Source organism: Manis pentadactyla, chromosome 4 (genome assembly GCF_030020395.1).
Source record: "Manis pentadactyla isolate mManPen7 chromosome 4, mManPen7.hap1, whole genome shotgun sequence".
Lineage (NCBI taxonomy): Eukaryota > Metazoa > Chordata > Mammalia > Pholidota > Manidae > Manis > Manis pentadactyla.
This window is the reverse complement of record NC_080022.1, coordinates 130,402,568-130,416,479: the sequence shown is the minus strand read 5'-3', so window position 1 is coordinate 130,416,479 and position 13,912 is coordinate 130,402,568. Positions and strand designations below refer to the sequence as shown.

At 52.0% G+C, this 13,912-nt stretch overlaps 1 protein-coding gene across 3 annotated transcripts in view; it reads left to right on the top strand.

Moving 5' to 3' along the window:
* The first annotated feature begins 6,702 nt into the window (after positions 1 to 6,702).
* The window catches only part of SHISA6 (shisa family member 6), a 268,919-nt gene continuing 261,709 nt past the window's right edge, over positions 6,703 to 13,912 (top strand). Inside the window, exon 1 of one of the 3 annotated variants that reach the window (XM_057500858.1) lies at positions 6,703 to 7,423. In XM_057500858.1, the coding sequence (XP_057356841.1) occupies positions 6,789 to 7,423 (635 nt within the window). In that variant the 5' untranslated portion in view covers positions 6,703 to 6,788. The remainder of the gene's footprint in view (positions 7,424 to 13,912) is intronic. The other 2 variants (XM_057500857.1, XM_057500856.1) reach the window with 2 other exon arrangements.

Below are 13,912 nucleotides of genomic sequence, written 5' to 3'. Positions count from 1 at the left end.
GCTCCTCCTGCGTCGTTTACTGCCAGTCACACCCAGAAACAAACCTCCAAGATGAGCCTCTCCGTGCGCCTTCCCCTCATTGGCTCAGCTGGCTAAATATCTTGACCAGGGCTGCTGGCTAGATCCCTGATTTCAGCTCCCCATCATCACTCTGCCAATACCCAGTGCCATCCCCAACACTGAGGCCCTGCCCCTCAGTAATGTGCTCTGCTGGTCCCCTTGATAATTGCCTAGACCCCCTAATCTTCTATAGTATTATGTCTGTCTGAAAGAATACTCTGTTTCTGGCAATTTCCAGAACTGTTTGAAATTGTCACACCCCTTGGACATTAGGTTTGGTAAGCTTAATGTGCCTTTGGAACAATCTTCAGTAGCTAGTCATTTTCACCTTGACCTTGTCCCACTCTGGTGTGGGTTTCCTTATATCTGCACTTTCTGCCAGCTGCCCCCAGTGAGCTAGAGGGTCCTAGCCTCGACTCTATATTTAGTGACACCCTGATAACATCAGCTGTGAATGGCCATCTGTCATATGTCCCACATGTTGGCCTGTCCTGATCTTTCCATCCCCATTGATCAGCTATGAGGTCGAGTGTAGCAGTTAGGACCCTTGTGGCTGCAGACAGAAAATCCAGCAAAGAAGAGCTTAGTTACCACAAAGTTATATTGGCTCAGGTAATACTAAAGTGCAAGGAGGCAGCCTTTAGATGAAGCTAGATTCAAGGTTCAAACTGTGCCAACAAGACCGTGTTTCTCTCCATCTCTTGGCTCAGCCTAGTGTCCCCGCCAGCTGCTTCCTCTGGTTTCCTAGGGGGGCAGAGGGCAGCGCTGGGTTCTCCCTTCACAGGATGGGATAGCTGCCACGGGGCCATGCTCACCTCCTCCCAGAGGAAGAGTGGCCATCTTTGCAGGCCTGCCCACACAAGTGCTGTGGATCATCGTGGCTCACCGTGGGCTTCTGCCTCTGGTTTACTCTGAATCTCCAGGCTCGGGAGCTAAGATGTGTCTGTCGTTCAGCTGAAATCTGGGTCATGTGGATCCCCTTGGAATGAGAATGATTGAGGGTAAGTCTCTGCATAAAGACCTGAGACTAAAGCTGAAAGAAAGGGGAGAGAATGCTGGGAGGCAAGGAGCATCTACACTGCATTGAGAGAAACAGCACATTGGGCAACGGTTCTCAGGGTGCTTAACAGGCTAGAATAATGGGATCACACGTGTATAGCTAACTCAAATGTATGACATATTTTACATGGATGCAAAATGTCATCCTAACTAGCACAGGTATGACAAAGCCAATACACGGGTTTGCTGATCAGCAGGAGTAACAAAAGGCAATGTGCTCTACTTTCTAACTACTAGAACTACTTAGCACTGGACTTGATGGTCTGAGGAGATACTTTCTAACTTGTCACTAGATATGCTGAAGCAAAAGCTATATCATCACAAATAGGGGTGCCATGGACCAAACTGGAGGATCACAGACTTACTCATTCAACACTTATTTTGAATCCCTATGGTGCAGGCTCAGATCTCCTGAAGCAGATGCTGGCACAAACTTTGGCATGCAGGCTCTTTTTTGGGGACCAACAGGAGTGGGAATGGGGAGGAAGCAGGGTTGGGCAGAGGCAATATAGACCCAACAAATCCTGGGCCACAGGGAGCTGTGGGCCTTCGGAGAAGACATGACCTGTCAGAGTTTCTGCACTGGAATGAAATGGCTGGGCCTTTATACCTTCAATGTGATTAGTCATTGCATGTGGACCACCCAAAGAAGGATGCCTGTGCCTCCAGAAGAGCAGCTTTCTGCAGCTGCGGCGGACCCTGGAGGAGCTGACAGCTGGAGATGAGTCCTTCCAAGTCCTGCACAGCCTACTGAATGCCAAGTACTGTTCTAGGCATTGGGAAAACAGTCAACAGAATGGACAACAAAGCTCAAACAAGAGTAGGCATTGTAGTGGAAGGTGAGAATGTAATTTTAAAAATATCTAAATGAATGTGTATCACTTAGTGATAAGTGCCATGAGGCACCATGACCAGGGGAAGGTAGTCATGGTGGAGGAAGAAGCAGAGGGGGGTGGAGAGATGGAATTGCTGTCTTCATCAGGACGGTCAGGGAAACCCGTCTAGTAAGTGATACTTCAGCAGAAACCCAGGAAGGTGTGAGGAAAAACCCTTCACACATGTGGGGCTCATAGGGGCTCCAGGCAGACAGAGAATGCAAAGGCCTTGAGGAACACAGCAAGGACACCAGTGTGGCTGGAGGGAATGAATAAGGAGAAAGTAGTCAGAGATTACTTTAGAAGGATAGCAGGAGACCAGATGGTGCAGGGATATGAAGCCATGCTCAAACTTGGGGCCATGGTAAAAATTTCTACTTGGAAGAGCCAATAGAGATGGCTTATTAGAAACACTCCCTCCACTTAGCTCCCCAGTTTACAGAGGAGGAAACCAAATACCATGGTAATAATATGATTAGTACAAAGTTACATAGCTAGGGTGAAACTCTATAGAGAAAGTCAGAATGGAGGCAGCAAGTATATGGTACATCCACTAGGATGCCTCTGGCTGCATGTAAGAGAAACTGACTGAAAGAGGCTTCCATAAAAGGAAATTTGGTTATCTTACATTACTGGAAGACCAGAGCTGGGAGAGCCCTGGGCATATTTCCATTATGGCTCAAGAATATTCCATTTTTCCATCTGTCATCCTCAGTGCATCAGTCAGGATGGGCTAGGATATGCTGAAATCCCAGTCTCTATCCCAGTGGCTTTAAGAAAAAAATTGCATTTTAAAATTCATGCTACATGTCCATGGCAGGGCAATATTTTTATTAACTGTAGGGTTCTCCTTATTCTTGTCACAGACTGCCAGAGCCACTGGCATGGAACACAAAGAACATTGATGATCACCATGCTAGAAGAAAATGAGGAAGAAGTCTGGGGTGTCTTGAAGCAGTGAGTAGATGCTCTGGGCCACAAATAACATACATCGTATCTGCTCATGATTTGTTGAGCAGTGACACTTAGGCATTTTTCTCTCCTACTTACAAATGGGCAGGAGTTGTAATTCCATATGTCTGGAAGGCATGGATATTTAGTGAAGAGCGCTAATAACCATCAAACTGAGTATCTACTTCAACAAACAACTGGTTCCCCCCACTTCCCAGAAGGTCATAACATCCACAGAAACAATACTCAAGAAAGTAGAGAAATTACTACTATTTTTAAGAGCATGGAATATCTCCCCCACAATCTCCCAAGTTCCCTCACTTTATATTGACCAGAACCAGATCACATTCTTTACCAATCACTGGAAAGGAGAATGGGATTATTCTGGTTAATTGGGATCTATCTTCTAGAATCAGGGTTTGGGTCCCTTTCTCCTAGTCTGTGGTATGCCTGAAGTTGGTATAGGTGTTGGAAAATATGATTCTTCTCTGTTACTTTTTAATGAATCAAATCCACAAAGGAAGGACACTTTCATACTGTCAGCAGCAATTTGGGTATTGAAACTATATGGAGAAAGCAGGGAGATGGATATTGGTAGGCAACCAACCTGGTTTACTACTAAGGGCAAAGTGGAAGGGTTGGAAGTGTCAGTAAGAAATACTGTGCATTACAGTAAGGGTTGGAATAAGTGACCCCTAAGATCCTAGTCAACTCTGAGATACTGTGATCTGTGAATTTGTTTACACTACCCTCTATGACCACAGGGGTTCAGAACATGTGTGGGCAGCGTGGTCTGACAACCAAAGAAATTTCCCTAACCTGGTGCCCTTGATCACATAGAGTCCTCATTTCTACATGAGGAAGACACATTTCTACCCATTGCTCTGAAGCTCCTACACAGAGCATAGGGAATTCCAGAATAACGAAGGGTAGAGTAAGCTCAGAGAAGAGGAGAGCAAGTGAACAGCTTAAACACTGCAATGGTATGGAGGTAAAGACTATATTCTTACAATTCTCAAATATATATGCCTGTGTTATGATTCTCAAATGTGTATATTTTTCTCATCTGCTCTCCTGAGCCTGAAACCCTTGGGCTGAACAGCTTCAATTAGAGCTCTTAAAGGCACTTCAACATGACCATCACTGATGCTGTCCTTGATTTCCACTATGTACACCAACTACCAGTCAGCTACTTCACCCTGTCATCAACTTTTACCTGGATTGTCAGCCCAGCTTCCACACTGCTCTTTCCCAGCCACTGTTCCTAACTCCAGTTGACTGGATCCAGAGATCTAGGGAATGTGTAAATCTAACAGTGTCTTCCCCTTGAGTAAAACCCACGAATGGTTCCCCATCAACTGTGGAATAAATTCAAGTTTCTTGGAAGGGATACATGCCCTTCTGCCAGCTCTATTTGGAAGATTCCTGCAGAGTTGAGGCTCAACTGCTGTATCCACTGCTCACACACCCTCATGCTTCATGTCTTTCTGGTTTTGCTAGCAATGTTCTTTATACTGAGAGTGTCCTATCCACTTCACAGGGTGTGTTAACTCTTAATTATCCTTCAAGATTCTGCTCATTACCTCAAGGAGAAAGCTGCCTTTGACCCACACCTTTCTGGGAGCCTGGCATCTGTGCTCTCAGAGCACTTCGTGCCCACCTTTATAGGGCATAAACACAGACACGATAATCATTTATCTGTCTCCACAGCGATCTACAAGCACCCTTCCTTGAAGAAACGAATTTACTCATCTTTTCTCTCATCCCTTACGACAGTGCCTTGTAGAGAGTACGCACTAAATAAATGTGTGTTGATCAGAATCATTAAGAAGAGAATGGCAGTCGCAATGAAGCTGAGAGGGTGGGAGGATGTGGAGAGGAAGAGGGAATGGAGAGGTAGTCGGAAGTGGGGAGTTCCCAGGGAATTTGTGCACCTTCCCTCTTAGGATCTGAATCTCCCTCTTGTGCTTGGAACCTGGGTTCTAGCTCCAATTCATCCATATCCGTTCCAAGAACAGGTCCTCTGCCTTTCCAGCATGCGGAGAGCCTCGGTTTGGGTCATGCATGAGACTGAATGGACAACCCTGGGGATAACTCTACCGCTCACACACCGACAACAGGCCCCCTGCCTTCACCCTAAGCAGCAGGACGCTTGCACGAAAGGGCAGAACATGAAGGCAGAATCCTGGCAGTGGCCGCTGCTTTTTTATCTCGTTTCCTCCTCCTCCTCCGGGGACATACGCCAAAGGTGACGATTATGACTCCCGCTTGGGGTGGCCTGAAGGCCTTGAAAGTTAGACCCAGGCTTCCTTCCCACAGACGCGATCAGCATTCACACAGAAACACCCAGTGCCTGTGCCCCACCTCCCGCAGCCCCGATCACCTACAGCAGCGGGATTTCCACGCTGAGTCTTAGAGGCTCAGACAGCTTTTCTAACTCGGCCCCAATGCTCGGGAAGAAGTCCCTTAAAGAGGAAACAAAGAGGTGCTACCCAGCGCAGAGCTTGCCTGGCCCCCCGCGTGCGTACCAGCGGCGGGTGGGAAGGAGAGTGCTCAAGGGGAGGAGAGTGTCGGCCCGATAACCAGTCGGCCTCCTGACCCCTGGGCTCAGTTTAGGAGCCTCCGGCAATGGGTTCGACCTCTTCCCTCCGCTGCGACCGTCGCCGCTAGGGAGAGGCAGAGGCTCGCAAATGCCCCAACTCCCGCTCCGGCAGCACAACGCCCGGGACTCCGGCAGGGTGGGCCCCGACGCGGGGGCCGGACGGGGCAAAGGCCGCGGAGGTGGCCCTGACGCGGGCCGGCTCCAGAGGGGCCGTTCCCTCCCCGCTCGCGCCCTCTCTTCGCCTGCCTAGTTCGCTGCGCTGGCTACCGGCTTCCCGGGCTTTGGTGACGCGGAGCTTCAAGTGCCGCGAGCGGGGAGCAGCCAAGAGGAGCCCCCCTCCCCCCGGGCGTGTGAACGTGGGCGGCGGGGAGCGGCCCCCCTCCTCCGCCCCTCCGCTCGCGGCGCTCCCGTGTGTGCGGGTGTGTGAGTGCGTGTGGCTCCCTCGCTCCCTCTCACACTCGCTCCGGCACTCGTGCAGGCGGCCAGTCGGCGAATCCCGGTTCGCTCGCTCCGGCCGCTGCACTCCCGTCTCGCCGCCGCCGCCGCCGCCTCTGCAGCCGCCGCCGGGCATGGTGAGTGAGTGGGGTCCGGCTGCCACGCGCGCCTCCGGCTAGCCTGCCGACCCCGGCCGCTGCCGGCTCCGTCCCAGGTAGCCAGCCTGCGGCGGGAGCGCGCGGCGGGGCCGGGCGGCCGGTGCGCCCTCGGTGGCCGGCGGGCAGGGCCGCCGGGCCCCGTCTTTGGAGCGGGCTCCGCGTTGCTCAGGGCCGTGACCCTCTCTCCTCGAGGGCTGCGCGCTCCCTCCCCGCCCGCCGCTCGCCCCCCGCCTCCGGGAGCCCCGGCGCCCCACGCCGTGACCGGCTCCCCGTCTTGTCCCTCAGGACCCGCGCGGACGGGACCACGCCGCTGCCGCCCGGAGCCGCGCTTCGGGTCCCGCCTGAGCCGAGCAGAGCCGCGCGCCGGGCCGCCGCCGCCGCCGGCGGCGGGGGATGGGGCTGCCCCGGAGGCGCGCCGAGCCCGCAGGGGGAGCGCGGAGCCGGCGCGCAGCGTGAGAGCCCGAGCAGCCCTTGCCGGTCCGGTCCGTACGCACCGCGCGCCGCCGCCGCCCGCACCTCGATGGCGCCATCGCCCCGGCGCCGCTGACAGCCCCGCGCCGCCAGCCCGGCCCGCGCGGCCGCCCTCGGATCCGGCCGGCCGGGGCAGCGGCCTGCCGCCGAAGCTCCCCGCGCCCGCCCGGCCCCGCCATGGCGCTGCGGTGCCTCCTCCTGCTGCTCATACTCTCGCTGGAGTCCCTGGACCTGCCGCCCGGCGCCCAGGGCGCCCGCGGCCGCGCCGCCAATCGGACCCTGAGCGCCGGCGCCGCTGCCGTCGGGGGCCGGCGGCCCGGGGGCGCCCTGACCCGGGGCGGCCGCGAGCTGAACGGCACCGCCCGGGCGCCCGGCGTCCCGGAGGCGGGGAGCCGGCGGGGGCAGCCCGCGGCGGCGGTGGCGGCGGCCAGCGCGGCCGTCACCTACGAGACGTGCTGGGGCTACTACGACGTGAGCGGCCAGTACGACAAGGAGTTCGAGTGCAACAACAGCGAGAGCGGCTACCTGTACTGCTGCGGCACCTGCTACTACCGCTTCTGCTGCAAGAAGCGCCACGAGAAGCTGGACCAGCGCCAGTGCACCAACTACCAGAGCCCGGTGTGGGTGCAGACGCCTAGCACCAAGGTGGTGTCGCCGGGGCCCGAGAACAAGTACGACCCGGAGAAGGACAAGACCAACTTCACCGTCTACATCACCTGCGGGGTGATCGCCTTCGTCATCGTGGCCGGCGTCTTCGCCAAGGTCTCCTACGACAAGGCCCACCGCCCTCCGCGGGAGATGAACATCCACAGGTGAGCGCCGCGCCCCCTCCCCCGGCGCCCCACTCCTCGGGCCTCGCCCCTCTGGGCATGCTTCCCTGTCCTCTTTGCTCTCTGCATCACCACCGCTCACATCAACTGTCTCCCAAGTCCGGTTCACCCTTGCTTCTTTGGCAATAAATCACCCCTTCGTGCTCCTCCATTTATTCAGGCTCAGAAACGCATGCTTTGGAGGTAGGGGGATTTACAAGGCGAAGGAAGGATGGGTGGAGTCCGTGAGAATTTTACAAATTCTGTAATCCTGGATGGGGGGATCTAGGGTTCAGTTTTCATGGCAAGTGGGCACTTCCGTGTAGGCTGTTACTGCACTGGGTTTTCTGAGTCAAACCGGAGTGTCATCATTGATATAGGAAATTGAACAATGTTGGAACCTTACTGAAAAGAGTACCAAGTGATTTAGTGCAAGCTGGATGTTCTGGTGTGTTAGAGATGGGGGGTGGAGGGTATGTGGCAAGGATGCTCTCCACCCAGGTTAAAAAGGAATAAAGATTTATCCATTCCATATTGACTGAGGGCAGACGGTGTCGCCTCATTGCATCCTGAGAAGTGGGATGCTTATCTTTCCCACTGAGACTGGAGAACTTGTTCTTTTAAACCCTGTAAGCAGAACTCTGAGTTAACATCCTTGCTGTGTTAAACCTGGTGGGCATCTTTTACTGCTTTAGATAAGGAGGTGGTGGGGGCTGCCTCCTTCCAGAACTTATGCAAAGAGCTCAAGATATGGTAGTCCATGCTTCCACCCTGACTGCCTCCCACCCCACCAATTCTAGATCTCAGGGAGCACTTTTGGAAATCGGCCTCTCTTTATAACTCTGGAAACGAACGATGCAACCAGGGGATACGAAGTTAGCTATGCTTCCAGTCCATTTGTGATGGTGAATGGCTGCATGTGCGTGATTCGCCAGTTTCTCAGGGGACAAAGCCTGCTCCAAGACATGCCCCCATTTCTAGCACATCGGGTGTTGACTGCCCTAGTAACCAGGGCCACCCCCAAACCCAGTCCTGCTTCTGAATTCGCCCAGCAGGCCCCCACCCTGAAGCACACACCTTAAGCTCATCTCCACCCTCTGCTTCTTATCTGAAAGCCTTCTTCCTTTGTGGCTGTGGACATTAATCATCTGTACCTTGATGAAGAGTGAGAGAGGCAAATAGGAATTTCTGGGCATGATTTTTTTTTTTCTTCCCTTAATATTGTGGATGTTGAAAAAAGATAATACTGCCTGGCAGGTTTTATCGAGTCAAATCTGCAAAGTATGGGGACTTCAATACAGACAAACATGGCTGTTGGGATTGAGGTGCTCGCCCTCCATGCCATCCCTGTCCTGTCTCCCAGGTGGTGAGTCTGTGCCTGGCCAGGCCTGGTGCTGGGAACAGATGGAGGAATTATGACAAATGGTCTGTAGTCAGGCCTGTCAAATGCAGAGGGCAGGTGGGAGGGAGATCAAGAAAAGGACAAGACTCCCCGTCTGGGTCTTGACTGGTGAAGGGTTCTCTGTCTTGGCTCACCTCAGGAAGCAGAGAAGGAACTGCCTGTGGGCAGCCCCTTCCTGAGGCTGATGTACCCGGTCCTTGTCATCCCTCTACCTCTGCCTCCAGGCCAGGAGGGCTGTCTCCTTGCACCTTCTGTGGTCCTGGACTCTTATCACATCTTCCTCTGGCTGTAACCTCCTACTGGTGGATCCCCATAAACCTTTCTTGGGGTTCTTTCTTCTGTGAGCCTTTGTTCTCTGTCTTCTTAGAGCTGCCTCTTGCCCTAACCTTGCCACCTCCTAATAAGTTTATCCATCATCAGCTGGGGGGATATGTAGTGTTGGCCTGGGTTCTACTGGCTTGTGATGCTGGAGATGTCACCATCCCTCTTGGTGTCTCTCCCCTTTCCCAACCCTCAAATAGGGCGACTAGTTTGTGCATGGGCATGTGGCTCAATGGTGGCATCACCAGAGAGAGCAGTTTTCTCTGGGGTTGGGGAGAAGAGGGAACCATGGAAGGGCGATGAGTTCCAGTCCTCAGACTGTTATGTCAGGTGTGGGGTGTTTCACCCTCATCTTGCCCTCCTGATTCAGTGCAGTTCCTAGCACCTCTTCCTCTGAGTGGCAGCCCTGCCTGCTCAGGACCTCGGAAACCATCATATTGGTGCTTGTTAGGTAGGGGCCAGAGCTGGTCTCCGTGTCTGCGGGGAGGGACGGGACAGGAGCGCTCCACCTGGGACACTCGTGAGTGACCTTGGGCAGGCCGGGGACGCCGGTGTTGTCTATGCTGAGTAGCTCAGGCAGAGCAGCATCCCATCTCCACGTCTGCCCTCCCAGGTGTGCCAGGGTGAGTGTGCACGTTGAAGGAAACGCGTGTGCCACAACTCAGCTCACTTTGCTCACACCTTAGAGGTCACCGTTTGCCATTCTGGGGTGTTTTCTATGCAGATTGTGTTGTTGGGGAATCAGGGTAGGGAAAAGGAGACAGCGATGGAGCAGGAGGTAAGTATTCACATCATAATGAGTTTTCCCTAGGAAAAGAAAGGATGTGTACTTTTCAGAGGTCGGTGGAGGAAGCTGGATATGCGTTTGGTTACATATTCCTTGAAATAGTTCGGCAAAGACCATTTCCTTTCTGAAAAGGCTAAGAGTTTGTTCCAGTGTGTGTACCTCCCTAAAGATGGTAGCAGGGCGGACTAGCAGGGGCTGAATATGTAGAAGGAGAACAGCTTCATTGAAAGGGCTGTTTGTGGGAGTGTTAGAAGGAGTGATCAGCCATCAGCCTGCTGAGGTCCCAGGCTGCCCCTCCGCCTCGCCCCCACGACGACCCTGCACCTGCCCCCATGCACACACCTTCCTTCGGTCAGTGCTGCCTCTCACCTGGCCAGCCCCTGAGGGGAAGAACAGATTTGATTTTTTTCTAGAAGTGACTAGACCTAGCCCCCCTGTTTCCTTCTGAGAATTCTGCATGTCTGGGGTAAACCCTTAGCCTTCTGGTGATTATAACCAATGAACAAAGACACACAGCTGGGCCCTAGGAGGAGAGAGAGCTGGCCAGAGGGCCCGAAGGCAGAGCTGGGCCCTGGGTCTGGAGAGCCACTGAACTTTGGGCGCCCATCTTTCCCAACCAGAACCCCATTTCTCACCAGAATCTCTACCTTACCTCTCCTTTTCCCCTGCCCAGGCTAAGGCTTAAGCTGGTTTACTGCAGGCATCCACTTATTTTAATTTTCATGAGGGGTTTCTGCAATCCTGGGAGACTGGCTCCCTTTGCCGTTCAATTCCACATGAGCCATTCACATTTAAACCTGTGCCTTCCTCCTCACCCTGAGTTGATTCATTAGTGTCTTGGAGCTGAGAATCATTCTGAGGGAGGAACTGTGTGGCTTTTTAAAAATGGCTAATGAACAGATGGGTCAGGAAGCCGTCAGGATGCTGGGGATGCTGGAGATGCGGCTGGGGAGGTCAGCGTTGCCCTGGGTCCTCCCACTGCCTGCACAGGGATGGAGGGGGTGGAGTATTTGGGGTGGGGTTGGGGAAAGTCTTTAGGGTGGTGGGAAGGAAGGCCTGAGCAGATGTTATTAGGAAGATGGGGAAGTATCAGGATGTGACCTCTGCAGCCGTCAAAATGGTCCTTCATCTTTGGGTTCCTCAGCTTATTTCTAGAGGAATCAAGGGAACACTTTGTTCCACTTCTCCTCCAGAAATTAATTACAAGCCCAGAGAGCTGTTTTGTCCTCACAGACCACAGAACTCCAGTAGCAGGGCCACTTTGCTGGCTGATTCAGTGAGTTCTTCTCCTAGGTTCCTGGGCAAGGAATTGTCAAATCACCCCCAAGCATTCCATTTTTTTGAAGCACTGTGGGCTCACTATACTAAGCTGATCTAAACAGAGAGTCAACTTGTTTTTTACTTTAAATATAAAAATTGGAAGGAGAGAAAAAAAAAATCTTGCCTTGGACTTAGGTCTTAGCTTTGCATGTTTTCCATTTTCTTTGAGTAAAAAGAAAATAAAATGCATATAGGGGAAGCAGTGAGATTGTGCAAGAATTTAAGAAGGCTTATGGAAGAGCTGTTAGGGGAAGGACACCAGGAAGACAGGAAGAAGCAAAGACAGCTGAAGGGAGAAGGTAGGTAGGTGAGAGGAGGATGGAGTGTGCCCAGATCCTGTGGTCAGTTTTCCTCCTGACACCTGCAGCTATATGCATATACATTCATGCAACAGATGGCCCTGCTCATCTGCTGTGGGCAAGATGTGTTGTAAACTATGGGACATAAGCCTATGAAGCATGTGTTACCTTTGACACCTGAGGCTAGCAGAGTTCATTCTTGATTTAGTAGGTCAGCTATGCAAATACTTGTTGAATATCTGCACTTTTACAATTCTCCTGGGTCTGTTACTTCCTGTCTTAGGTCCTCGGCACCCCACCCCACACCCAGAAGCCTGTTTACCCACTGTGTGGGCTGCCGAGACAGAGGTAGAGAAAAAGTCCATCAACCTACTTTAATGCAAGAACGGACTGATGGCTCAGTTGGTCCTAATCAGTTGTGCAGGAAGCAGTGGTTGAGACATCTGAAAAAGTGAGCTGATTGAAGTGGTTCGTTCACTAGTCCCAGACAGACATGCCTTTGGATCCAGAAAAGAAGGGACCACCCCCGAGCAGCTTCCACCTTCCTCTTCCCAGGCCCAGCAGGATTGCCCTTAGATCCTAACTTTCTGGCTCCTGCTCTGTCATCAGTAGGACTCCCCACTCCCATGTTGGAACAAGGGCTCAGCTACTGGCTGTTGGCTATCACCACTCTTCTTCTTCCCTGCCACCCTCCCCCAGTTCAAAATCCTACACAGTCTAGTTTTTAAATTATGGTGAACCCAAGTGCATTTTCTCTTACAATGTTGGTTGTATCCCTTGTTAATATATCTCATGAAACCACAAAATTGGGGTTTGAACTCCCTGGTATATAAGATACCCTAGACTGGTAATGGGAGAGGGAGCTCTGACTGGCTATATTAAGGCCAAGGTTAAACTTCTTTTTAAAATACCTTCTGCTGTTATTTTTCCCTCTTTTCTCTACCTGGAGAAACTGTATAATTTTTCCCTAAGTCACAGGTATGACCTCACCTTTCCAGCATCTTCTTTTGCAGATACCACAGATTGCGGGGAGGGCTTGATGAGAAAGTTTACCAGCAAACCCTCCGAGGGTCTCTCAGTCCCTCGGCCCTTAGCAGGCCTGTTCAACACCCATTCAGGATAGATTGCTAACCCTGTGTATTCTTTTTAATCCATAGAAGTAAAACCAACATGTTCCGAAAAGTCAGAGTTGTTCTTTTTATTATTTTGTCATCCATTGCAGACTCACTGGGTTTTTATTGCAGGCAAGTCATTTAACCTAACTCCCTAGTTTTATAAGCAAGGCAGCTGGTGCCCAGGAGGCCAGATGACCATGCCGAGGCTCCCCAGGTAGTGCAGAGAGATCTTGGACTAGAAGCAGGGGTGCCTGCATCCTAGGCCTATGCTCTCCTCACAGGGCTGCTGGGCCTCGTCTTGCCCAGAGAAATCAATTCTGCCTTACTTTATGCACACAGTTCTTAGTCATAATCAAATAACTTTCAGATATTTAGAGAAGTGAGTGACAGCTTTCTCCCTTCTCTGGCTTTCCTACATTTTTTAAAGCTTTTCCATCCACTAAAATGACTTCTGTTGATCTTCTCTGGTCCTTTTACAGTTTCTCCACATTCCTTTTTAAAGGCCAACAACCTGATATAAGCGTAATCCTTTAATAAGGTCTGAGTAATGCAGAGCATTGAAGAAGGAAAATTCAGAGCAAGCAAGCCAGAGTTGTGAACCAGGGCATTGGGTCACTGAATAAAACTGTGGGTGGAACTCTGTAATTAAAAATCTGGGCTGTGAATGCTTTATCTCTCTCCCAGAGGTGGGTGGGAGTGCTGAGACCTACCAAATTGGTGAGTTTCAGCTTTGCCAGAGACCAGAGACCTCCAGACATCCTGTGGCCCTGTGTGTGGGGGCTTGTCATCCTCTACGGCTCCCTACCTGTTTTAAGACAGCTCTGGTGAGCCACAGAAGCACAATCACTGATGCCAGGCCTGCGCTTTCTCAGATCTGGGCTGAGAGAGCATAGGGCCAAGGTGATCCAAGGTGAGTGGTCCAGAGAAACTTCAGGAGGGGTGGCTCATGAAGCTTGAAATTTGGGTCCAATCGTTATGCAAGCTTAATCTCCGTTGGGGGCCTTTGCCTGCAATGTGCCTGATTCTTCCTTTGAAAGATCGAGGACTTACACATCCTAATGCGTCCTCCTTCTAAGCAGTCACCTTGGGAGGCCACATCCTGATGCTTCCTCGGAAAATGTTGCCACAGCTCTTCTCTTAGAAGTGCTTTCAGGGCTTGTGGCATGTCATTTGGACTGTCTGTAATGGTAGTATATTTTTATCCTCTTAGGGTAGATTTGATTCTTGTAAGCAGTGATAAGTCATGGG